Below are 25,707 nucleotides of genomic sequence, written 5' to 3'. Positions count from 1 at the left end.
GACCAGCACGGGCCATGAGGGCAGTCTACGTTAGCCGCCCCAGCAGCTGCTCTGCACTAAGGGAGGGCCCCAGTCAATACCCGTCCGTGCCCCCACAGCGTAAATTCCAAACTCCTCCCTGGCTCCTCAGACCTCTCTACGCTCCACCCAGGGTGCACGCCATTGGAGAACGTGCCCCCTCCCTGACACCAACCTGACCTGTCCAACCCCAAGACACCTTCAGGCCTCTGTGCAGATGTCCCCTCCCCCTGGACACCTTCCCAGATGACCCCCAGGGCAGGTCTGACCCAGACTCCAGGTCACACCTGTGACCACACCTGCCCTACTGGAGCAGGGGGGCTGTCTCACTCTCCACCGCACCCCCGCGGCCAGCACGAGGGCGCTGCCCCGTCCAGCCCCCAGCCTGCCCACAGAGCACCCCCAGAGCGGGAGGCTCTGCCTCAGCTCCCGGAGGGGCCACCTCTCTGGCCACTCAGTCCTCACCCGCCCAACCCCGCGCCACCCGGCACCCCCGTACGTACATCATCCTCTTTGGTGCCCCCCCAGAAGTTGGTCCCTCCGGCATAGCTGGGGATGTTGAGGACTGCGATTCCCTGCAGACTGGGGAGGGGAATGGGGCGCCCATCGCACTGTGCGGGGGGACGCGGGAGAGGAGAGGAGGAGAGAGAGAGGCGGCGTCAGGCGGGGCGTCCTCCCGGGCACCCACCGCGGGCCGCGGGGCCCCGCTGCTCAGGAGCAGGGCTGGGGGTGCCGCCCGCTCACCTCCAGTAGGACCTTCTGCTCCAGGTTCTTGTAGGTTCTGTGCAGCAGCTCTCTGGTGCCCAGGACTCCGTACCACATCATGTTCTTGGTTCGACTCCTGGGGAGGAGAGCACACGGCCGGCCGGCAGTCACCTCCTCACAGCCGATCACACCAGGCACATGTGCCCAGCAGCGACAGTGCGAGAGGAGGAGGGACATGCCTGTGACACATCCGTGTGAGACAAGCGAGAGAGACGTCCACTGACATGAAATTCTACTTTTCGAAACTAATGCTCCCAAGAAGTAAGCCTATCCTGAAAGGTAAGACATCACAGAGCCTCACAAAAAACGTGCAAATTAATTACTTTTTCCAGCTATAAAATTATGTTTGTTGTTCAGTCGCTCAGTCATGTCTGACTCTGTGACCCCACAGACTGCAGCACGCCAGGCTTCCCTGTCCTTCACCATCTCCTGGAGTTTGCACACACTCATGTCCATTGAGTCGGTGATGCCATCAGACCATCTCATCCTCTGTCGTCCCCTTCTCCTCCTGCCTTCAGTCTTTCCCAGCAGCAGGGTCTTTCCCAATGAGTCAAACTTGGGAAGTGCAGGAAAGCACAGAAGTGCACTTGTAATTCCCGTGCGTCAGCGCTGATGAGAAACGCTCCAGCGGGTCTTCTCAGTCCTTCCCAGGAACCTGACTTACAGCTGAAACAGCGGAAACCTGCACTTCACCCCACGTGGAGGGCGCCACCCCAGGTCCCGAGCACGCATGACCGCATCGGGGCTCCTCCCACCAGCGGCCGCTGACTCAACGCCTCTGATGGGTCACCTCCTGCCCACACTCCCGGGCTCTGTAATGCGCCCGGCTGTGGCCCTTGGTAAAGCACCCCTTTGCCGACCTTCCCCTACTTCTTCAAGCTAGATTTGTAGAAATGGCATCTTCTCAGTAGGTCATCTCAAAGGTGCAAACTCAGGCAAGGTTATGTCAAGATTCCAAGTTTCTAAAAAAACCATCTTCCACGAGGCCTCGCTCCTTCACCTACTTCGTTCTGCTAGATGACACGCATTCCAACAGTGCTCTCAGCTGTCTGCACTGACGAGGGCCTGGTCACGCGATGGGGCTCTGTTACGCACTGGTGGTGCGGGCGCCCCGGGGACGCCTGAGCCTTTTTCCGACACTTGAGCCCCAGGGCTCCCAGGGTTTCGAGTTCTCATGACTGGTTCTGTTTTTCCTCTGCATCGATGGCTATTCTCCCCCAAACTCCACATCAGCTCCTCTAATGGTCCCCCACCAGCTGATGGCCACCGTGGGGAAGGAGACACCAGTCGCCCTCCTCCCTCAGTTGGGGGGAGCAAGCACATAGTGATTTAGGGGGAGAGCCTGAGCACCCCTCAGGGCTGCCCCTGCTCGAGAGCCCGAGAGGTGGGCGAGCCCTGACCCCTCCTGCAGGCGACCCGCGACTGCCCGCTGCTGTGGCCACTATACACGGACACGCCTGCTTTCCAGCGAGGCGCTCAGGCTCTGGATCTGGGCTCTGCCTAAGTGCTCCGCGCTCCAGAAGAAACCCCACGGCCAGAGGGGGAACCAGAGCCCACGTCAGGACAGGCGTGCTCGGGCCGCACCCACCTGCACTTCTCCGGGTGCTCGTCACGCTTGTTGTTGAAGTCCAGGGAGATCTTCGCGTCCAGGCCGATGCCAAAGTAATTGTTCATGACACACTTCTCCGTGTAATACTCTCTGCAAAGGGGGGTTCGGGCCCATTAGAACAGCCCTGCGGACCAGCCTCTGAGGACAAAACTTAGCTTTTGGAAGGGAGGGAACAGTGTGACCAAGACGCAATTCACATACCGTAAAATCTACCCATTTAAAAGGCTGAACCCAATAATGACTTCCATGTACTCAGAGAGTCACTACAATCAACATCAGAACAGCTCGTCCCCCAAAACGAAGCCCGCACCCGTGAGCCAGGGCCCCAGCGGCACTGACGGCGTTCTGCCCTGTGGTGCTGCAGGTCTGGGCGGCTCCCAGGAACAGACTGACACGCGCAGCCCTCTGCATCTGTCCCCGTCACCGAGCGCGCCTACACGCCGCAGACACTGGGCTCGTCCAGTGCAGCACCTCAGCCGGCAACAGCCCGACAGTGAGCCCCAAGGGACACGCTCCATCCGTCCATCTGCTCCCCACTGTCAGACGTCTGGGCCATTCCACTTTTGAGCCCTGACTTGTGAACACACGTACCCACGCTTCGGTGTGGCCGTGTTTCTGTTTTGTTTTTCCTGGGAGTCACCCCAGGAAGGGACCCGCCGGGCCACGTGGAAACTCTGGGTTTGGAGGCCATGCCTGCCTCTCCTGACAGCAGCCGCCCAGACACACGTGTGGGCACCTTTCCATCCCCTGCCACCAGCCCTGGCTGCCCAGAACCTGCTATCAGCTGGCTGAAAGGGAAACCTAGGGCCTTCAAAAGGCCACGTGTCCCACAATGGCTTCTATACACACAAGGACAAGCTGCACGAAAGCCCGAGCTGCCTTTAGACGCTGGGCAGAGGACAGGGCACGCAGCGGGCAGAGTCCAAACCCAGGAAAGCATCTCCCGGGGAGAGCGAGGAGGGGCGTCCAGCCTGGGACCTGTGCTCACGGGGGAGCGGCGGACCCACAAGGAAGGCAACGCGATGTGGTCAGGAGGTGGTGCCCACGTGGGGCCGCCCAGGACCCCAGAGAGGACAACCAAGAACACGGCACAGCCCGTCTTGGTCTCTGAACCTGCCGAAGCCTCAGCACGCCAGCACGTTCGGAAGCCAGAGATGCGTGAGCACGGCCACCGCCGTCCCAGAAGTTCCAGCCACCCTCAGCCCTGCAGCCTCACCCTTTCTGGGTTTTCCTTAATGGCCGACAGCAGCTGGAAAAGGTCAACCAGTCAACTCTTCATGAATTTCTCAAGTTATTTCCCAGTCAGACTTCTACGTACCAGCACTGAGCTAACAACAGGCCCGCTTGGTTTACCCCATACTCACAGGTTTTCTGGTTCAGAGTTAAAGGGATCGGCATTAATTAGCAATCGGCTGATGACTGAGCCTCCAGGCAGCGTACCAGACATCCCGGCGCGAACATCTGCTGGGGAGAGAACGGGAGCAGACCGCACTGGCTGGGGGCCCTGGATTCAAGAGGGTGATGATCACGTGTTCTTCGGAGAGCATTATCATGATGAGGTGCTTCTAAAACACCACGTAAAGATGTCCAAACTTCGACAATTAACAGTCTCAGGTCAAAAACCACTCTCCTAAACCCACACTGGCAGAACAAAAACAAACACTGGATGGTAACCTCTGACCCGTTAGAACAGAGTTTATAAAGACAGCTGTCACTAAAGCCAAGCAACTCCACCAAAGTGATCTCCGCTGCAACTAACCTTAGGGTTGGGCCAGTCACTCAACTTTTAAGGCTAAATCCATGAGGAAAAGTTGCACATCAAAGAGCCTCCAGGTGACCGGAGGCCCTGGATACCTGCCCCAATCTTCTCAAGTTTATGTCATGAACAGTAAAGCTCCGACGGAGCCCTGCTTTTGGACATTCTGCCAGACCATGCTGTCCAGTAACATCTTTGCTGCTTATCAGCCAAATCTGTCTCATCCTCTTCTCCCCAGAACTTCTAAAATTTTCTTTCTATGCAGCTGAGTCACCTAAAAACTGCCAAACCACTTACATGAGCAGCGTGTGCTCAGCCTGGCGCAGGAGGCCCAGAAAGCTACCGGAAGCGAGTTATGGGAGTCCTCTCAACGCTTTCAACCCCTCGGATCACTCCTCCGTACTGAGAACACTCTGTTCTCCCTCCCGGAGCAGCAGCAGCAGGAGCTGCCCCAACATGACGACGCGATTCTGGGCTCAATGCAGGCAGGGGCGGCCCGACCCTCCTGGCGGCCAGCTGTGGGTCAAGCTGGGAACAACGGGGTGACCACTGGCTCTCCACCACCTGCTGCCGGCCCTCCCTTTTCACTCAGCCCAGCTCCTATTTATCTCTCAGCACCCAGCTCAGGCATCACCTCAACGACCTCTGTCTGGGACCCCAGACCTGGGAGCCGTCTGCCCGGTGTAACATGCCAGGGCACTGTTCACAGAGCCACAACAGAAGCCTGAGCTCCGCCTGTCCTGCCCACAGACCTGTGAACTGCTCGAGTGCAGGGGCCTGGTCTCGCTGAGCCCTCAGACCCATGCCAGGCAGAGTGACAGCTGCTGGCAGGCTAGCACCTGGCCTGCGCCCCCCCTCCCCCTGCCCCCCAGACACGCAGGCCTCTGTGGGGGGCTGGGGAGCCTGGCCAGCCCGGGGGAACACTCACTCGGGAACAAGATCTTCGTGTTCAGCGCTGGCAGGCCATCTCGGCTTCCTGACTGTGGAGGCAGAGACGCAGAACCGCCTGGTGACAAGCTCCCTTTGCTTATCAGCTTCTCGCAGGGTGACTTGGACACTGTCAGACAGGACAGAAGACAGGCCACTGAGCTTCCAGCAGGCTTTGTCAGGGAGGGGGCCCGCAGACAGGCCAAGGCAGTGAGCAGTGGCCACACGCAGCGGTCAGCCAAGGGGAGAGGCCGCAGGGCTCAGACGCCTCCCAGACATGGGCCCCAGTTGGGGGCAGAGAGGCCAGCCCCAACCACGGTCAGGCCGGGTCTGGGCCCGGGCAGAGGGCAGTTCCGCACGGGAATGGCGGTGAGGAAACTCTGGGGCAGGCTCTCCCGGCGGCTCATAAGGCTGTGCACTGGGGAACCACTGAGGCGGGGCTGTCCCACGGCCGCTAAGGCTCCCCAGAGGGCAGTCTGTGTGGCCAGCTGCGCCTAGAGGCCCCAAGCCCTCGGTTAGGACCCGCTTGGCCAGGCGTGCAGGGAGGTTCGGAGGGAAGCACGGGCCCCAGCAGCAAGGCCCCTCCCGACCCAGGGTCCTGCTGGGCCTGCAGCAGGTAAACCACACACATCAGGTGGTTCACCAAACAGGTGGCGAGTTTGAGACTCTTCACACATCCACATGGCCATAGCAACCACGAGAGAGTCCCTCACGCTTCCAAGCATCCCAAAATAAGAGGGCCCTGTACCTCTGCGGAGGCTCCGGCCCTTGGAGGCGCTGTGGCCCTCGCCATGGCCTGCTCTGTCATCCGACTTCAGGTCCTTCTTCTCCGACTCGGAGAGGCTGAGGATGAAGCCCTCCTGCTCCTGGGTTTGGGCGTTCTGCTCGTCCACAGCTGCGCAAGGCAAGGTGGCAGCTGAGCATGTGGAGGCTGACCCGCAACTGCCGCCAGGCAGCACACGGACCGGCCTCGCCACCCTCACCCTCGTATCGGCCAAAGGCTCAGGCCCGAAGCTCCGACCCGACCCTCTGTCTCCCCGGCCCTGGCACATGGGGGCACCCGGGCACTCGTGCCAACAGGCTGGGGAGGCGGGCCAAGGCTGAAAGAGACGGGAGCGGGGGAGAGAGTGACACGTGAAGGTCTGCACAGCCTGGAGGGGCTGGGAGGAGGGAGCCGTGCCCACACCGGAGCAGGGAGCGAGGTCATGACCTCACTAGTCTCACCGCAAGGAGCAGGTTGATCTGCTCAGTGAGATGGGTCTAACGAGAGCGGAAAAGGTGCGAGATACGTTTCCAAGGGTGATGAGAGACAGACAAGAGGACAGGGAAAAACTCGCTGGGAGGGACCTCAGGGTCGGGGTGAGGTTTACAGGTCAAGGTGGTTTTACAGCCTTCTCTTTGAAGCTTAGCAAACAGAGTCAGAGAAAAGGAGCGAGGCACCGTGTGAGCCTCTGATCCTGGGCAGGTGTGTCTCTCCCGGCAGCAGCCGGTCGCAGGCAGTCAGCAGCGCAGCCTGGACACCAGGGCCTACCACCTGTCCAGGCCCCAGGCCCCTCACCCCTGAGGCCCACGCCTGCCTCAGAAACCAAGACACACGTGCGCCCCTGCCTTTCTGACCACCGCCCCGGCTCACCCGGCCTCCAACCCCGTCCCAGCCTCTCCTTCCATCCCACGGCCTCATCCGCCACCTCTGGCCTGGGCCCCTTCCCTCCTGGACACAGACCCCCAGCCCTGGGGACAGCCCCCCTCTCACTGGACAAAGCCGAGATCTGGAGAGCGACCACAGGTGAGGCCCTCACAGGGAGTGGAGCCCTGACACCAGGCAGTGCGGAGGGCCTTCCACCAGCCAGGGGTGCCCCCAAGGCGCCGGCATTCACTCAGGGTCTCTCCATCGGGCACAGGCCCCAAGGAAGGGGTGCTGGCCCACGTCAGGCGGTCCAGAGTGGCTCTGGCCTGCATGGCGGGCCCCTGTCTCTCACCAAGAGTGCCCAGCCCTGCCCCCCAGGCCGGGGCCTGTGCCCGGCTACCTTTCTCTGTGTGCTCTATGATCTGGCGGATGGCCTTCTTCAGGCTGTTGGCCCTCAGCATGAGCTGCTCGCGAGGCCGGAATATCTGGGGCCGGGTGGGGCAGGCTGAGCCCACAGCGTGGGCCCCCGTGGAGCCGGAGCCACAGCCGCCGCCCGCACCGTCCCCATCCTCCGCCTCCTCGGCGATGGTGGGGGGCGGCGTGGGCAGGGAGGACGAGGCCTGCGACTCGTCGTCCAGGGTCTTGAGCAGGGAGTCCAGCTTCTCCTTGAGGACAGAGCACTGGGCGGGGAACAGAGGCAGGAGTGGAGGCGTGCCACCCTGCCCCGATGCCCAACGCCCCCCGCCCCCAGGGGCCCGGGACCCACCTTCTTGGCCATGACTTCCGACTCTTCCGAGCTCTCAGTGGTCTTCTCATAAGCCTTCCCCACCCGTGCCACAAAGTCCTTCACAGTCTCACAGAGCACTCTGCGGGAAGAGACAGAGGCTTCAGAGGGTCCGTTCCGCTGGGACCCCCGGCGCCCCAGGCCACCAGGCACTCACTTGGCCGACGAGATCACCACGGAGTGCTGGTCGGAGGTCAGGATCTTGGAGAGGTGGGCTGCAACCGAGTCTTCATAGAAGAGGATCTGCTGCACCTGCAGTTGGCCCGGGGGGCAGGCGGGTGGCCGTCACTCTCAGGCCATGAGCGCTGTCCCTGCCCGCGGCCCGGCCCGCCTCCCTTCACACACAGCTGACAGATCTCACAGCTGCGTCCAGCCGTGGACCAAGGATCCTAACAGACTGCTCCGGGCTGCGCTCCTGCACCCGGCTCCTCCCGAGCGGCACAGGGCTGTGGCCAAGGCTCACCACGTTTCTGTCAAGTGGGACCCTGGCCCAGGCCCTCGTCATCCCTCAATGTCCATCACCCTCCTCACCGCCCACACCTGCCTGCAGAAGCGGGGGCTCTCCCCCTGTGTGTCAAGCCCTTTACTATCAGCTGGAGGGTCAATCTTTAGGCTTTGCCCACGTACGCGCCTGCTCTTAACTGTACGTTCTCTGCTCACAGGATAGGTCCCAGCAGCCCAGGCAGGTGTGGCCGGGAGACCAGGGTTGGCCTCCCCTGACCCTCAGGGCGGGCAGATGGCCCCTGGCACAGCCCCTCTGCCTGCTCGGCCAGGGGCTCGCCTGGAGGCCTGAGCACAGCTGTGCACCTGAGCTGCCCAGTCTCAGCAGAGTCTGGGCCCTGAGGGAAACTCTAACTCCTGAAACCCACCACAAAGTGAAAGAAGAGCTCAGCATCGAACTAGCACAGACCGACTGGGAGGGCGGGACACGGAGGAGGGGCCCAAGCGGGAGCCTGGGTGGGCGGAGTGTGGGCGGCAGGGCGCAGCCTTGAACTGAGAGGGCAGGAAGCCCTAGAAGACCATCATCGTCACCAAGGACCCCAAACCTGGGGAAGACCCCAGAAGCCCCAGATGACTCCGAGTCCTATGGGGCAGCGTCCATGGGACCCGGCCTCACCTCAGGGGGCCTGAGCCGGCAAGGGGCTAACCTGGAGCAGGGCATTTCTGGCGGGGGCCAGGGGGGCAGGGGAGGCAAAGCAGGGAGGGGCCAGGGCGAGCGCATGGCGATACCTCGGAGCCCTCGCTCAGGTCTTCAGTGACGGTGGAGGAGGAGACGGGCCGGGGTAGTTTGGTCTCGTAGGCCATGACGCTCCACCTGCACACACACAGGGGCTTAGCCAGTTGGCTCCGGCCCCAGGCCTCCCCACCTCCCCATCTCACGGCCAGCAGTGGGGACGAGATCCTCTGACAACTTTAACTGTGTCTGTCAGCCTGTATTAAGCCCCCCTGGGCCCTGAGCTGGCTCCTCACTTAGCTGAGAACAAATGTCACAACCCGCTGGGCGGGTGTCCCCTCTGCACAGCTGAGCCGCTCGGCTGGCAGCCGGCTCGGCGCTCCGGGCGTTTCACCCTCCGGAGGCGAGGGGGCAGGAACAGCAGAGGCGGCCAAGCGCGTTCAAGACCACGCCTGCTCACGGCAGTGCGGGACCCTCTGCGCGAACGGGGCATCTCCGCAAGTCCCACGGGCTGTGGTCTGGGGGTTCACACAGGAGCTCAGAGCAGCTTGCTCAGGAAGGATGCTCAAGTATTTCTAAACACGTGGAGGGCAGTAACCCCAAACTCTGATGCTTCTGGGAACACGGGACTGCTCGACTCTGCGACCAGGAGAATGGGTAACAGACGAGGCTGCGGTGGCCGCAGGGGACAGGGCCGCCTCCCGCTCTGAGGGGCACAGGACCCAGGCCTGGCTGGTGAGACCTGGCCACCCGAGGGCACAGACCCAACCCCTTCTGCTCGTCAGCGCTTCCCTAGTCTGATCACCGGATAAAACCCATCGGAAGAAAAAAGTCCTGCTCAGAGAGGTGAAATTTTTTTTTTAACAAGTAACTGCAGAAGGCCTGCGGTTTCCCAGGGCCCCGGCTGAGCACAGCGGGCTGAGGGGCCACGCGGCACACTCACCTGTCCAGCATCTTGGTGCTGGCTCTCTCCAGCTTCTCCAGGATCTGCGGGAGCTGGGTGTCATCGTCGCAGGCCGAGCCCCAGCCCAGCACGCGAGCCAGGTCATTCCCCGTGCCGAGCGGCAGCACCCCGAGCTGGCACTGAGACAGGGTGGGGGGCGTGGCGTCAGCAGGCCGCGTCCAGCGAGCGTGTGAGGGCTGAGCTCAGACAGCGGCAGCCAGGGGTCTCCCCAGCCTGACGGACGCTCCTCCCCCCACCCGCCGACACATCTGACCGTCAGCCCTCTGTCACCTCCCACCTTCACAGCGATGACCACAGTCCCGCCCCGAGCGGCGATATCTGAGCCCCCAAGAATCGGGCTGTGACCCCTCGCCTGCTCCCTACCCACGACAGCATGTCCCCAGCGCCAAGCTCACCTCTGCCCCTGATAGCACCTGCCACAGCTGTAAGTCCCGTCCAGACAGGCACCAGGACGTCCACTGTGACCCTCAAACCACCACCCCCTCCACTCAGCCCACACCCCCTCGCCTGCCACTCCCCGGGGACCAACCCCACCCCGCTCAGGCCCTGCCAGCCACCTGGATTTCCCACCCAGAGCCTCCTGCACAATCCCCCCTCACCAGCTCAGGGCTCAGGAAGTTCCCGAGACACAGGCTGCCCAACAGCCTTCAACTGCCGAGCACAACATGTGTGTGGGGAGGGTTGCCAGTCCTCCCTACATGCGACACAGCCCGAGGTCACCTGCCCCAGCCACGAGGGAGGCCCTATACCCTGCCAGGGACAGCACGCTGGCCAAAGCAGGTGAGGCCAAGGATGCCCAGCCCTGGGCAGACAGGGCCAGAGCCGGCTTCGGGAGCCTCAAAGGAAAGGGCAGGCAGCACAGTGACAGCCCAGCAGAGCCCAGGTCCAGGGGTCTGGGAGCAGAGACCACCCCCCTCCCTGTCAAACCAGAGCTCCAAAGAGGGGGCAGCAAGGAGAGAGGAAGTCAGAGACGCAGAGGAGGAAGAAGGCGCCCAGCTGGGGCTGCTGAATCACACGACGAGTCTGGACCTTAACCGAACCCTGGAGCAGAGCAGCCCAAGTGAAGGTCTCAGGGCTGTGGGCGGGGGGGGGGGGGGGGGGCGGGCAGTGGGGCAGACCTGAGAGGCTCAGGTACGGCCTGAGTAGAGCTGCCCGAGGGAAGGCTCCCAAAAGCAGTGGACAGATGGCGCCGGGGGCCAGGACAACACTGCAGCAGCACACACGGCTGTGCTGGATGCTCCGGGGCAACAGGAGAACCAGAGACAACGAGGGAGGGTTCAAGACCCCTGTCGGATCTCCGGCTCGGATGGCAGGCAGGTGAATGTTCAGACTCCAAGGAAAGGGTTGGAAGGGGGCAGGCAGGGCTGGGAATGCCAGCTTTGAGGCACCAGAGGCAGCCAAGGAGGGCCGGGGCAGCCGGGGACGTGGCCCTGGGGCTCAGCTAAGAGTCACTGGCTTTTGCGGGTGCTGAGCATGTGGAGAACCAGGTGGGGCCTGGTATCTGGAGTGGGGACTGGACGGGCGGCCAAAAGGCGAGGAGCACCGAGGGGTTCCGGGGTGACCTGACGGTCAAGGGCCACAGAGAAGCCAAAGAAGACGAACGTGCTCCGAACACAGCCGAATGCATGAGAAACTACCTTCCTGACTTGTGATAGTAAAGCTCAGTTACAATTCTGAAAGGGAAGGAACCTTAAAATTGGACCTAAGCGTACTGCTCGAACGTCACCAGCAGGGGGCAGTACTCGCTCTCCTAAGCAGTGGGCCTCCCTCTTGCTGAGCAGACTCGGACACCAGCCCTCCATCCCCTCTCTAACATTCCCGGAAATAAACACGGGCAGCAAAAGCTCCAGCCCACTTACAAAGACCACCAACTCAGCAAAGGACAAGTGACAACCGAGGGAAAACGCGGCCAACCAGGAGTTCACATCCCTAGTAATCCTCAGAAATCAGTTTTTTAAAAGGCAAATAAATACCCCAACAGAAAACTACTGTAGGTTAAAAAAATGAGGTGATTCATTTCAAAACTCATAATTAATTGAGGATATGTTTTCCTTCACCAGTATGAAGAAATAACAGTGAAACATACCGTTTTTTTAGTCTACTAAGTTGGGACAAGAGCTGTAAGATGTACAGTGCCAGCACGTGGCAAGGTTTACGAGCGACAGGTACCTACACTGGGACAGCCCTGATGCAAAGCAGTCTGGCAGTATCACCGAAATTTCAATTTGGGGGCTCTTCAAAAAAGAACATAATTGGGAAAGGGCACATGTGGTTTTTTACCAGCACAGTCTTTAGGAAGCAACCTAAGTGTCCATAAGCGCGGGGAGATGAACTAGCCTCTGGCTGGTGCAGCCGCCCACCTCCGTCGGCCGCGGAAAACCACCACAGACCTGCATTTCCTGGGGACAGAGGTGCTCACAGTGTGCCGATTTAAAATACACAACGCTACTACACGGTACACCGCGTGAGTGCTGTGAGTCCATTTAAAATCCCTCACGCGCTGTCCTGCGTGCATCCTGGTGGAGAGGCCTGAAGGACAGGGACCGAGACGCTGTGTGAGCGTGGGTGTGCGCGCTCAGGACCGAGGCGCTGTGTGAGCGTGCGTGTGCGCGCTCAGGATCGAGGCGCTGTGTGAGCGTGTGTGCGCGCGCTCAGGACCGAGACGCTGTGTGAGCGTGCGTGTGCGCGCTCAGGACCGAGACGCTGTGTGAGCGTGGGTGTGCGTGCTCAGGACCGAGACGCTGTGTGAGCGTGCGTGTGCGCGCTCAGTCCTGTCCGACCCTCTGTGACCCCACGGACTGCAGCCCACCAGGCTCCTCTGTCCATGGGATTCTCCAGGCAAGAATATTGGAGAGGGCTGCCATTTCTTCCATCAGGGGATCTTTCTGACCCAGGGATAGAACCTGTGTCTCCTGCATTGGCAGGCGGGCTCTTTACCACCTGAGTCACCTGAGAAGCTCTACTGAAGTGCTGCTGCTGCTGCTGCTGCTGAGTCACTTCAGTCGTGTCCGACTCTGTGCGACCCCACAGACGGCAGCCCACCAGGCTCCCCTGTCCCTGGGACTCTCCAGGCAAGAACACTGGAGTGGGTTGCCATTTCCTTCTCCAATGCAGGAAAGTGAAAAGTGAAAGTGAAGTCACTCAGTCATGTCTGACTCCTAGTGACCCCATGGACTGCAGCCCACCAGGCCCCTCCATCCATGGGATTTTCCAGGCAAGAGTACCGGAGTGGGTTGCCATTGCCTTCTCCGACTGAAATGCTACCAGTGGTTAATTATTGGGAGGGGGAAGGGGTGAGGGAGCTGGCGTAGAAAATCAATCAACACTTAAAACACAGCCCTAACTCTGACCTGAAGTCCAAATATTCTTCTGACCCCGGCCGGCTCACCAGCAAGAGGCATCGAGCAGATGCCATCACTACCCAATAAGGAGCCACACCCAGATCTGCCCGCACCTGGGACCCTCCTGCACCGGAGTGTTCTTTGTGTCCGGTCCTGGGTCCCCAAAATGCCATCAGGCTTCCCTGCCCTCCCTCCGAGACCACCCCAGGGGGCGGGCAGCATCACCCGAGGTAACCCAGCCTCTGTCACACGGCTTCGCTCTCCCCTGGCCCGGGCCCTCCACCCCCAGTACCTGTTTGTGAAGGTTGAGGCTGTCGATTTCGGAAAGGACCCAACCCACACTGCCATCTCCACCACAGACCAGAATCCGGAACGTGTCAAACTTCTGGAACAAACGCAAGCTGCCAAGGAAACAGAATGTCAAGGGTGTGAGATCCGTTCTAAGGGACAGACGACAGCCAGTCGGTCCTGGGCCGGGTGCCCTCCTGTGCTCCTCTCAGCTGACCCTGAAACAGCCTGCGGGGGATTGGAGCCCCACTGCGCTCACACTGCACCCGCTTGGGGCCACAGGCACCAAGAGCGAAGGCCTCCCAGCCTCGCCCCCGCCCCTCTCAGCCAGCACCCCCGTGTCACTCAGGAGCCCCAGGCTGCAGCACGCTGCCCACGTGTGTGTGACCATCCCCTGGCCCACCCTGCGCCCCTCTAGCTCCAGCTCTGTCCCCTCCCGGTGCCCCTCTGGGTCCCCCTGCTCCTCGTTGGCAGCACCCCTCCCAGGACCCCATGCCCTTGTGCTCACTCCCCAGCCTCTAGCTGGGTGGTCTCACCCTCATTCCGGCTTCAGGGACCACACAGAGGCTGATGGCCCCAAATGGCCCTAATGCTGACCCCTCGGCTCTCCTCAAAGACCACACTTGTCCACCAGAACTACCACTTGAGCATCACGTGGGCGCCTCCCAACCCACGTCTCCTTCCTCAGAGAAAGGCAGCACCACCACGACCCAGGGCCAGGCCATGCACCACCCCCTCCGCAGCACAGGCCATCGGCACTTCTCCTGGAATGCCCCAGGGGACTCAGAGCTCCTTCAAGACGCCTCTGCTCCTGCTGCCGGTGCCATCTTCCCGAAACAAGACCCCCCGGACCGTAGCCTGCCAGGCTCCTCTGTCCATGAGATTCCCAGGCAAGAATACTGGAGTGGGTAGCCATGTCCTCCTCCAGGGGATCTTCCCGACCCAGGGATCAAACCCAGGTCTCCTGCATTGCAGGTGGACTTTTTACCATCTAAGCCAGCAGGGAAGCCGTTGAAACTAAGCAGTCATTCAAAAGAATGAGGCCAACCTGTAACGCCTGACGTCAGAACACGTACACACTGCTGCCAGCTGACACCGTACAAAACGCTGCACAACGGCAGGGAACAGAGGCCACCCCTGCCTGGGGTGCACACGTGCCCTGGAAAGCTGGAAGGACACGTGACTATGAACCGTTCTGCCAGTGGGGTTTGGGAAGGATTAGTTCCCATTTAAAATTTCCTGTATCTTTGAATCTTTTTAAGTAAGCATACATTATCGTCACAGTTTTTAAACTCCAATAAAGAGATATTTTACAGGCTTCCTACCCAAGGTGTGGTCCTCCATTCATGAGGTCAAAGACCTGGGCAGGGTTCAGCAGCTGCTTGAATCTTCGCAGGAACTTCACCCCCTGGTTGTCCCCACTCTTTGAATTGACGAAGACCAACAACGGACTCGTGCAGGATGGAGGACACGTGGCCTTCCAGAAGCCTGCGTGTGAGGAGGGAAAAGGACAAAAGCAGATCTGAGGGCCACAGAAGACACCAAGGCGCTCTCAATCGCGTGCCAAGCAGACACCCCCGTGGGACATAGAACCTGCACGTACACGCCCAGGAAACCAGCAAGAGATTAATCCACAGGTTTCCACATCATCCTCCTGCGTACAGGGGAGCCGGCCTCACCTCTACAGGACTCGAAATGCCAGACGTGGCTCTCAACGTGGCAGCCGACTTCCTGAGACACGCGCCCCGCGCCCACCAGCACCTGTTACTACACACCCTCACGGACCACCCGGTGGGGGGCTGGGAGAGCATGGGACAGGTGTCACCTACTAGATGGAGACCAGCTGACGGGCGGCCCACGCCAAGACAGAGGAGGGCCTCACGCTCAGTGCCTACTCAGTAGCCAATGGACCCGCCACGTCTGGGTAAGGAATCTGGACCGCGAGTCCAAGGTGCCCAGCAGCCTGCCATCAGGACCCTGTTCACCAGCACCTCCCCCTACAGCGGCTGGGTCCCACCACATTTCAACATCACCAACATAACCAGTTCCAGAGCTGGGAGGAGAGGGCCCGGAGAAGGCAATCCGAGGAAACGGCTGAGACAGGAGAGCACAGTACCCACCATCGGAATCGATGCTGTTGAGCGCGGTGGGCGGGATGACCGACACTTTGCACAGGCCCAGCGGGCACTTGGTCACCAGGGAGTCTTTACACGCCGTGTGAACCTGCAACAGGCACCTGCTCGTCACAGGGGGCACCGGCCCCCTCCCGCCCCCAGAACCCTCCTGGCCCCGCCGCGGCGGGCGCTCTCACCATGGCCTTGCACCAGAGGCAGCGCCAGTCCTGAAGGCGCAGCACACTGCCGCACGTCTTGTCACACACCGTGCACTTGGCACTCACGGGCAGGTTCCCCTCCAGCCACTGGTGCGGCATGGCGATCTGCGAGCCACACAGAGACACGCACTGGGGCGGGGGGCGCCAGGGTGTCCCCGCAACCTCCACGCGAGCCAAGCTTCCTCCTCGGCAACAGTGCTCCGAAACGGCTTCGGCCGAGCCATTCTTCCCCACGAGGAGGTGGGGTGCAGTCTGCAGAGGCTGCCCACACCTCTGCTCCCCCTGCCGGGCACCCACAACTCCCAGGGACTGGACAGGGCTCGGGACGCCCGGATGCCAGGAGGACCAATGCAGAGGGAACCCTGTCCCCCTTCCCCTGGAGCAGGAGAACTGAGCCCAGGCAGGAGCCAGGGAGCCTCTCAGCCCAGCATGAGAGGGGCCACACAGGGTCCCCCAGGCGTACCCCGTCCTCGTCCTCGATGATGTCCTTCCCGATGGAGGCCAGCGTGGTCCACTTGCAGTTACTGGTCGCACGCACAGCGCAGCGCTTGTGGGCCTTGAACTTACACACTGGGAGAGGATGAGCATGTCAGTCCGGCGCTGAGGCTGCAGTCCAGGGTGAGCTGCCCTGCTCTCCTGGCCAAGGTGGGTGCAGCGTGGACGCTCAGTTCCCATCTAAGCACAGCCACCAGCCTGCATGCACATCGCTCACGGGGAGACCAGGTGGCCAGCCTGCCCAGGGTCAGCAGGCTCTCTGAGCAGGGCCAGAGAGTGAGCAGCTCGGGCTTCGTGGCCCCCACAGCACGAAGGTTTGCGTGGCCACACTTCATGCACAGAAACTGATGACACTTAAGGGTCACGTGATTTTTCTGTGTCACACCACAGTTGCCTTCTTTCGGTACTTTTCAACCTTTAAAAGTTGTGAAAGCCCTTCTTAAGGTCACCAGCTGTCTGTGATCAGGCAGCAGGTGGGCACTGGGCCTTGGGCCACGGCTCTCCTCTCCCTCTCCCACCCGAGCCCTGCACCCCTGCCCTCTGGTCTGGAAGACATGGCCCCAGACAGGGCTGCAGCTGCACTGTGGCCGCGAGACAGTTAAATCTCTTTTCCCTCTGCGTCCTTCACACTTCCTCTTTGTGTCTCGATGCTACCAATTCCCTCTTTTCACCTTGTTCCGTCACTGCAAAAAATCCTTTACCCAGACTCCTGCATGGGCACAGTAAACAAGGGCGGCCTCACACAGGCCCCTCGACGCTGCCCTGACCGCAAGTGACTATGCTTGGACCCCGAGGGCGCCTCACATCACATCCCGGGGCCCCTCCCGGCAGCAGACACACCGCCCGTACCTTCACAGGACAGTCCGTGGGACGTGACCCCGGACAGGGCCTCGCGGCACACGTTGCAGTAGGTGGGCCTTGCATGCGAGCAGGCGTACCAGTTGTGCGTCCCTGAGAAGTGGTCCATGCTGTACTGGGTGGGCTGCAGTAATGGGGGCCAAAGATGGCGAACGTGAGGCGCCCCTCTGACCTTCCCGAATGTGGTAACTTGGACGAGGTTCAACAAGAAATCAGACGGGGTCACCAGCTGACACCCCACAGGTAGAGCCATGAGCCTTAACCTTCAAGGAGCATCTGAGACAGTGAGCCGCAGACCAGACAGGCCCGCGTGGGCAACGCTGGGACTGTGCACTCGGCGGGGAGGGTGACGGGGGAGGGTGATGGGGGGAGGGTGACAGGGGGAAGGTGACGGGGTGAAAGGTGGAGGGTGACGGGGGGTGACGGGTGGAGGGTGACAGGGGGAGGGTGATGGGGGGAGGGTGATGGGGGTGACGGGCGGAGGCCAATGGGGGGTGACGGGGAGGGTGACAGGGGGAGGGTGATGGGGGGGTGACGGGGGGTGACGGGGAGGGTGATAGGCGGGTGACGGGAGAGGGTGATGGGGGGAGGGTGACGGGGAGGGTGACGGGAGGAGACCGATGGGGGGTTACAGGGGGAGGATGACGGGGGGTGATGGGGTAGGTGACGGGGTGGGTGATGGGGGGAGGCCGACGGGGGGGTGATGGGGGGAGGGTGATGGGGGGCAGGTGACGGGGGGAGGCAGACAGGGGGGTGACAGGGTTGAGGAGAGGGTGACGGGGGTAGGCCAACGGAGGGGGGGGTGACGGGGAGGGTGACGGGGTGATGGGGGAGAGGGTGACGGGGGGAGGGTGACCGGGGGGAGGGTGACGGGGGGTAGGGTGACGGGGGTGACGGGCAGAGGGTGACGGGGGTAGGGTGACAGGGGGAAGGTGACGGGGTGAAAGGTGGAGGGTGACAGGGGGAGGGTGACGGGGGGAGGGTGACGGGGGGAGGGTGATGGGGGGAGGCCAATGGGGGGTGACGGGGAGGGTGACACGGGGAGGGTGATGGGGGGGTGACGGGGAGGGTGACGGGGGGGTGACAGGCGGAGCGTGACAGGCGGGTGACGGGAGAGGGTGACGGGCGGAGGGTGACGGGCGGAGGGTGACGGGGGTGACAGGGGGAGGGTGATGGGGGTGACAGGGAGGCCGACAGGGGGGTGATGGGGGAGAGGGTGACGGGGGGTAGGGTGACGGGGCTGACGGGCAGAGGGTGACGGGGGTAGGGTGACGGGGGGAGGCCAATGGGGGGTGACAGGGGGAGGATGACGGGGGGTGATGGGGTAGGTGACAGGGGGTGACGGGGAGGGTGATGGGGGGAGGCCGACGGGGGGTGATAGGGGGGAGGGTGATGGGGGGCAGGTGATGGGGGGAGGCCGACAGGGGGGTGACAGGGATGAGGAGAGAGTGACGGGGGTAGGCCAACGGGGGGGGGGGGTGACGGGGAGGGTGACGGGAGGAGGCCGATGGGGGGTGACGGGGAGGGTGATGGGGGTGACAGGGGGAGGGTGACGGGGAGGCCGACGGGGTGATGGGGGAGAGGGTGACGGGGGGTGATGGGCAGAGGGTGACAGGGGGGAGGGTAACGGGGGGTGACGGGGGGGTGACGGGGAGGCCAATGGGGGGTGACAGGGGGAGGGTGACGGGGAGGGTGACGGGGGGAGGCTGACGGGGAGGTGATAGGGGGGAGGGTGATGGGGGGCGGGTGACGGGGGTAGGCCAACGGGGGGGGGGGGTGACAGGGGGAGGGTGACCGGGGGGTGACAGGGGCGCTCTCCTCTCACCTCAAAGTGCTCCCTGCTCTGCACCGTCTTCAGGGCTGCAATCCAGTCTTCCATCTCCTTCCTGTTATCTGCACACAGGATGAGCTTCCTACATGGAGTGATGACCTAGAGAAACAGGAAACATGCAAGGTGTCCGCAGGCCAACAGCAGGTGCTGGCAGCTGTGGAAACTTTCCAAAATGTTCTGAAAAGTTTCAAAACTTTCACTGTATCCTTTCTTTTTTTTCATGAGGAAGTATTGTTTCATTTGGGTAGTCAATGGACCAGAATATAAAAAGATTATCCTTGGTTATTAAAAGTCAGTAACAATCTCAAATCAGAAAGACAATCAAATTTAGATACATATTCACCAAAGATCAACATAAGTGAACATTTACCAGCTATTTACTACTTAGACTGATAATCAGCCACAGGCAACTTTTTTTTCAAAGGAAAAGAAAACCAAGTTTCCATTGCTCCAAGGAGCTAAGGAGCTGACCACCCAGCACTCGAACAGTTTAGGGAAGTCTGACCCACAGTTATTGCAGGAAGTTCCTGTGCATTTCAAACATATCATACATAAATGTCCTTTTGAAAAAACCTGTTGGGACTTGCCAATGGTAAAGAATCCACCTGTCAATGCAGGAGACTCGGGTTTGATCCCTGATCTGGGAAGACCCCAGCTGCCGCAGACCAGTTAAGCCGTGAGCCACAACTATTGAGTCTGTGCTCTAGACCCTGGGAGCCACAACTCCTGAAGCCCACACACCCTCCAGCCCACGCTCTGCAACGAGAGAAGCCATTGCAAAGAGCAGCCTGCACACTAGAGAGGAGCCCCCACTCGCCACAACCAGAGAAAAGCCTGTGTAGCCACAAAGACCCAGAACAGCCAAAAATAAAGTTACTGTAAAAACCCTTTAACATGTGACAATAGAACCACCACCAGCTACTACAGTCAGGCCTGATAATTTGAAGGGAAATGAGGTCACGAACCTAAAAGCTATCAACAAAAGAAAAGTAAATCTGTGACATATAGAGACTTTATAAATAAGCAGAAAAAAGCTGTGAACTTGCATTTCACTGAAGAGGTGCAAAATGGCTAATAAAAGGATGAAAAGATGCTTAATCACTCTCGTCACTGGGGAACACAAATGAAAAGAGCACACTGTTTCTAACAGATCGGCATGGTTGTTACAGATGCTAATTCAGTCGCTGGAAAAGGTGTGAGAGGAAAGAGTGCAGAGTACACACCTTTTAGAGAGAATGTTGACAATGTCTACCAAAATTTGAAAAATCAAAACCTTTTACCTAACTTTTTTTATATTGCTATAAAACATCTACATGGTCCTAAAGTCGAGCTGACAAAATAAGGCACAGATTTTGTGTGTCCCCTCATCGTGCTTCAGAGAAGGCAATGGCACCCCACTCCAGTACTCTTGCCTGGAAAATCCCATGGACAGAGGAGCCTGGTGGGCTGCAGTCCATAGGGTCGCCAAGAGTCAGACACAACTGAGCGACTTCACTTTCACTTTTCACTTTCATGCATTGGAGAAGGAAATGGCAACCCACGCCAGTGTTCTTGCCTGGAGAATCCCAGGGACAGGGGAGCCTGGTGGGCTACCGTCTGTGGGGTCGCACAGAGTCGGACACGACTGAAGCGACTTAGCAGCAGCAGCAGCATCCTGCTTCCCTCCCTCCCCCAAAGGCAGCATTGAAAATAAATAAGGTATGGTTTATCCTCCCATTTCCTTCAAATACACGTATATATTTAATATTTTCTTTTCATAACAGTAGCATACCAGAGACATGTTTGTACACTCTGACTTTTTAATTTAATCACAATTGGCCTACAAACAGCACAGGTTTGAACTGCAAATCTCCACTCATAGGCAGATTTTTTTTTCCCCCCCCACACATCGAAAATACTCCATGAGCAGCGGCTGGCTGAATCCACAGGTGCGAACCTTGGCTGGGGCAGAACCAGGGTCAAGGGAGGTCGACTATAAATGACACGTGGGTTTCCAGCTGCAGGGAGAGTCAGTGCCCCTGACCTTTGCACTGTCTGCCAAAGGTCAACTGCGGGCATCCAGGCCAGCACTCCTCAGCACCAGCCGCGGACTCTTGACTGTCTCCCCAGCTGCACAGCAGGCACTCCACCGCACTGAAATACTCGAGTCTGCTCAACCAGTCCCACTTATGGCAAGTCTCTGATACTGAAAATTCTTTGCTATTTCAATCGGCACCACAACCAACACCCTTTGCGTGGATCTTTTCATATTTTTGCTGGGGTATTCTTGGAATAAATTCCAAGAAGTATAACCACCCTGACAAAGAATAAATGCATGTGTAATTTTGCTGCTGTTGCCAAATTTCCCTCCGTGGGGGTTGCACCATTTTGCCTTCCCACCAGCAGGGCTGGGAAAATGGCTGCTTCCTCGTGGATTCACCAATAAAATCTGTTATTTAACTTCTGGATGTCTGCCCATGTTAGAGCTTTAATTTATATTAGAAAGATCCAATTTACGAACACCCAGCTTAAGTTATTAGATGATCCTGTTTCTGGCTCAAAACATTTAGAAAACAGTATTTTATAGATTATCTCCTCGGTGATTTCCATAAACTACCTACACAGCTTAATCACAGCAGGATGTAATTAGAACCAGGTCACAAACGCACAGTGCTGTTCATTCTTTCACGGCCAGGGTAACCACGATGACGCCTCGTAGGGACCAGGCGGGTGTAAGAAGTCAGCCCAGGAGAGGGCAGGGGAGATGGAAGGACAGACACTGAAGCCCAGAGCAGCAGGCTCTCCTGGCCTTGGGTGGTGGGAGCCTCTCTCTTTCCTGGAGGCTCAGTGGGCGGCCTGTGCCCCTCCCAGCAGATGCCAGCCCAGTGTCTGCTCTAGACGGGGGGCTCCCAAGGCCAGGACAGGCAAGATGCCTACCGAGCCCAAACCTGCACTGGGGGAGAGACAGACAAACCAGAAAACACGTCAGACACTGAGAGAGCCATGAAAGAGGAAGTGGATCGGGTGCAAGGGGGCTGGTGGGTGTTCTGGACGGGGTGTCCGGGAAGGTCATGGCAGCCTGCTGACTGCTGATGGCCTGGGGTCACTGCATAAGGAATTTCCACCAGTGAGCATCTGCCTATGAAACCTCAGCAAACACTTATTATTCACTCCAGCGTGAGCTTTCATACTTGAACTTTTTATGAGCAGAATAAGTGCAGTTACAAAAAGACAATACCTTTATTTTGTATAACTCAGGGGTTATATTAGGAGTTACCATGAAACTTTCAGAAGAGAACATGAGTTTTTTTATGCCCATTCTATTTTAGGGCTTGACCAACAGATCAATGTCCAAGCATCTGGTTCTCAGCCTGCTTTTTTTTTTTTTAAACTCCTGTGTATGTTTGAAGATGCCTCAGACAGAACCTCACCTGGCCACTGGCTATTTGGGAAATGTTTCTCTTCTGGAAAAGGGGGGATGCCAGAAGCCACCTGCCGTGGTTGTCAAGGGACTGTGCTTAGTCACTCAGTCGTGTCCGACTCTTTGTGACCCCATGGACTGTAGCCTGCCAGGCTCCTCTGTCCAAGGTGATTCTCCAGGCAAGAATACTGGAGTGGGTTGCCATGCCCTCCTTCAGGGGATCTTCCCAACCCAGGGATCAAACCCAGGTCTCCCGCACTGCAGGCGACTTCTTTACCATCTGCATCACCAGGGAAGCCCTAGAATACAGGAATGGGTAGCCTATCCCTGCTCCAGGGGATCTTCCCAACTCAGGAATCGAACCGGGTCTCCTGCATTGCAGGCGGAGTCTTCACCAGCTGAGCTATCGGGGAAGCTATCGGGGAAGCCAACGGGGCCACACGTGCTCGGGACCCAGAAGGGGCCCGACCCGTGGTGTTGAGGACATGCCCTGGTCTGAAGCCCTGCGAGATGTGTGACTTAGAGCAACTGCCACCCCTCCCTGGGTCTCCACGTACTCATCTGAACACAGAGGCCATTAAAGGAGCCGTCACGTCCTAGCACTGCTGTGGGGTGTGGGGCGGGAGGCCTCATACACAAACACTCCACCACTGTACTTGTAACAGGCCTGCCCTGGGCACAACCCAAGTGCCCTCCCTGCCTGGGTAAAGTGGATAAACCAACTGCGGTCTATTAGAACCATGGACACTGCAGAGCGAGGGGGACGGTCCACCCGGAGCCGCACAAAATAAAGCTTTACGATGCTGAAAGAAGCCACATGGCAAAAACATTTATACCTTTCATATAATTTCATTATGCATATGCAAAGCTTTTTTTTTTTTTTTTAAGTAAAACTAACCTGAAGGGTCAGAAGCTAGCTGCCTGGGGAGAAGGGCACAAAAGAGAGCCCCTGGGAGCTGCTGACGTTCTGTTTCTTGATCTGGAACATTCACCAAGCTCTACACTGTGGGAACTCCCTGGCGGTCCAGTGGCTAGAACTCCACACTTACACTGCAGGCGCACAAGTCTGATCCCTGGCTGGGGAACTAAGATCCCACATGCTGCGAGGCATGGCCAAAAGGGAAAAAGAGAAGATAAAGCTGTATGCTGTGATCGGGGCATTCTTCCATATGAAGGCTACATTTTGGTAAAAAGAGTATAAAACTTGGAATAAAGTTAACTGCATAACTGAATCAAAAGAAAAATGGCATGGCTACCCAGACCCCTGGACAGTGTGTTTAGAAAACTAAATGTACAAGAGGGAGGCAGAAGACGGAAGGTGCAAATAAATATGAGACACTGGCAGAACTATATTAAAACAGTGGATGGACCTTAAACACAGGAAAAAATGGTCAGCCTTACTCATAAGATAAATGCAAATTAAAATTATACGATACTTTTTTTACCTACAAGATTCACAGAGATCACAAGTTTGATAACGTGTCTCATTCACTGAGGTGTAAATAACAACTCCTAGGGGGCCTGGTCCCAGGTGGCACTAGTGGTAAAGAACCCACCTGCCATGCAGGAGACATGACAGACGTGGGTTCGATCCCTGGGTTGGGAAGATCCACTGGAGGAGGGCATGGCAGCCCACTCCAGTATCCTTGCCTGGAGAATCCCACGGACAGCAGAGCCTGGCGGGCTACAGTCCACGGGGTCACAGAGACTCAGACACAACTGAGCAACTGAGCACACAAAATGCTGACTGGAAAGCACATACGTGGAGCACACAGGGGGAAATCTAGCAGACTTTGAAGTATATATACATCTTTGTCATAGAAAAAGTGCTCCTACAGAGATGTCTTCATGAGCCTGACACACAACACATACAAAGTTATTCATGAAAGTTCACTGTAAAGACAAAAGAACAACTCAGATACTGATCAAGGTATGACCGGCAGGAAGCTGGCACCTTCATATATCGGAGACCACACAACCCCAAATACACTGACGCTACTCACTCTTCATGTACTTACACGGAACAACCTCTAAGATATACTGTTAAATGCTCAAAGCAAGTTGCAGGCATAACATGGGTGCAGGGGAAAAAGTAACCTAGTCACCTCTGGGAGGGGACCTCTGAAGGGCTGAGAAGCTCACTTTATACCTTTTCATCGTTTTGATCTCTATACCATGTGCATGTACTAATTATAATTATTTTTAAAATAAAGCCTTACATTTACATTAATAATATATGGTAGGATTCCCAGGAGGTGCTAGTGGTAAAAAATCCGCCTGCCAATGAAGGAGACATAAGACATGTGGGTTCAATCGCTGGGTTGGGAAGATCCCCTGGAGAAGGAAATGGTAACCCATGCCAGTATTCCTGCCTGGAGAATCCCAAGGACAGAGGAGCTTGGCGGGCTACAGTCCATGGGGCTGCAGAGAGTCGGACACAACTGAGCAACCAAGCACAATAATACACGGTAGACAAAAAAAAAAAAAAACAAACTACTTTTTGTTTTTTCCCTTATTAATTTTTGTTTCCATCCTTTCAGACAAATGATCTTCCTGGAAATATGAGAAAATACTAGATACTCTAAATGGGTCTAAGACACCCAAGCCAGGCAAATATCTTCCAATGCCCTGGGGAGAATTAGCCGAGGACTCCTAAACCCAGGTGTGACCGACCACTGAGAAATCATGGAGAAAAAGGAGACGTGCTGGAAACACACAGACAGGATGTCTCGGTGGAGAAGGTGGACACCTGAGTTACACACACAGGAGCGGACAGGACAGGGAGGCAACCAAGAGGATGTCAGTGCCAACTCCCCGGGAAGGTGCTCGGCGGTGCTGGCAAAGCTGCCGGGTGCTGACAGGTGTCTGCCTGCTCCCGCGTGCCCCCCACAGGCTGCAGGAGGCACCAGGAGGGGGACCTGAGGTCGGCCCCAAGTCCCGCAGGTAACGAGGCAGGGGCCAGGACCCCAGGTCCCCGGGCAGGCTGGTTCAGGCCGGCTCCCAACCCCAATGGTCAGTGGCTCCGCACTTGGATTCCAGGCAAGATTGCCCCGTGAGCGGTGCCAGGAACGGAGGAGCTGAATGTGGGGAAGGAGCTGGCAGTCGCCACAAGTTCTGCTCGGCTCACTGGGAACAGGCCGCGTCTGGCGCACTGCGCTTCCTTTCTGGCAGGAACGCCGGCCAGGAGGGTCAGCCCAAGGATCCTGTGGACGTTTCCCTGAGTCACCTGGCCGCGCCCCCTCCCACTCCCACCAGGTCTCCCAAGGGTTCAAAGCAGAGGGTGGAGAAATGCGATCTGGGGGACGATGATGGGCGGCCCATGATTCACCTGCAAAGGCCTGTCGAGCAGTTTGCAACCGCAGGCCTGGCTGTGCTGCTCATCCGTAAGTGAGACCTCAAATGACAAAAAGACTGCGCTCCTGTGTGCTCTGCCATGCTGCAACTAAGGCCAAACCAAACACCCTCAGCAGTAAGCCACGTGTGCCCCGGAGCCTGGGATGGGCCCGAGGCCGCAACACGCAGGGCGGCCGCCAGGACG

The 25,707-nt window shown here is 58.5% G+C and overlaps 1 protein-coding gene across 8 annotated transcripts in view; it reads right to left on the bottom strand.

Moving 5' to 3' along the window:
* Nucleotides 1–25,707, bottom strand: part of DGKD (diacylglycerol kinase delta) — a 110,314-nt gene that overhangs the window by 14,999 nt on the left and 69,608 nt on the right. For 6 of the 8 annotated variants that reach the window (XM_059883753.1, XM_059883761.1, XM_024988126.1 and 3 more), the window contains 18 exons: nt 18,764–18,868; nt 16,930–17,062; nt 16,049–16,155; nt 15,565–15,690; nt 15,374–15,476; nt 14,579–14,741; nt 13,258–13,366; nt 9,604–9,743; nt 8,717–8,801; nt 7,644–7,738; nt 7,469–7,568; nt 7,103–7,382; nt 5,824–5,970; nt 5,077–5,205; nt 3,757–3,856; nt 2,372–2,482; nt 763–859; nt 522–629 (listed from right to left, as the gene is read on the bottom strand). In XM_059883753.1, coding sequence (XP_059739736.1) covers nt 522–629; nt 763–859; nt 2,372–2,482; nt 3,757–3,856; nt 5,077–5,205; nt 5,824–5,970; nt 7,103–7,382; nt 7,469–7,568; nt 7,644–7,738; nt 8,717–8,801; nt 9,604–9,743; nt 13,258–13,366; nt 14,579–14,741; nt 15,374–15,476; nt 15,565–15,690; nt 16,049–16,155; nt 16,930–17,062; nt 18,764–18,868 — 2,238 coding nt within the window. 8 annotated transcript variants of the gene reach the window in all.

The sequence above is a fragment of the Bos taurus genome, chromosome 3 (genome assembly GCF_002263795.3).
Source record: "Bos taurus isolate L1 Dominette 01449 registration number 42190680 breed Hereford chromosome 3, ARS-UCD2.0, whole genome shotgun sequence".
NCBI lineage: Eukaryota > Metazoa > Chordata > Mammalia > Artiodactyla > Bovidae > Bos > Bos taurus.
Note: the sequence above shows the minus strand (reverse complement) of the source record. Positions and strands in the feature narration are given on the sequence as shown.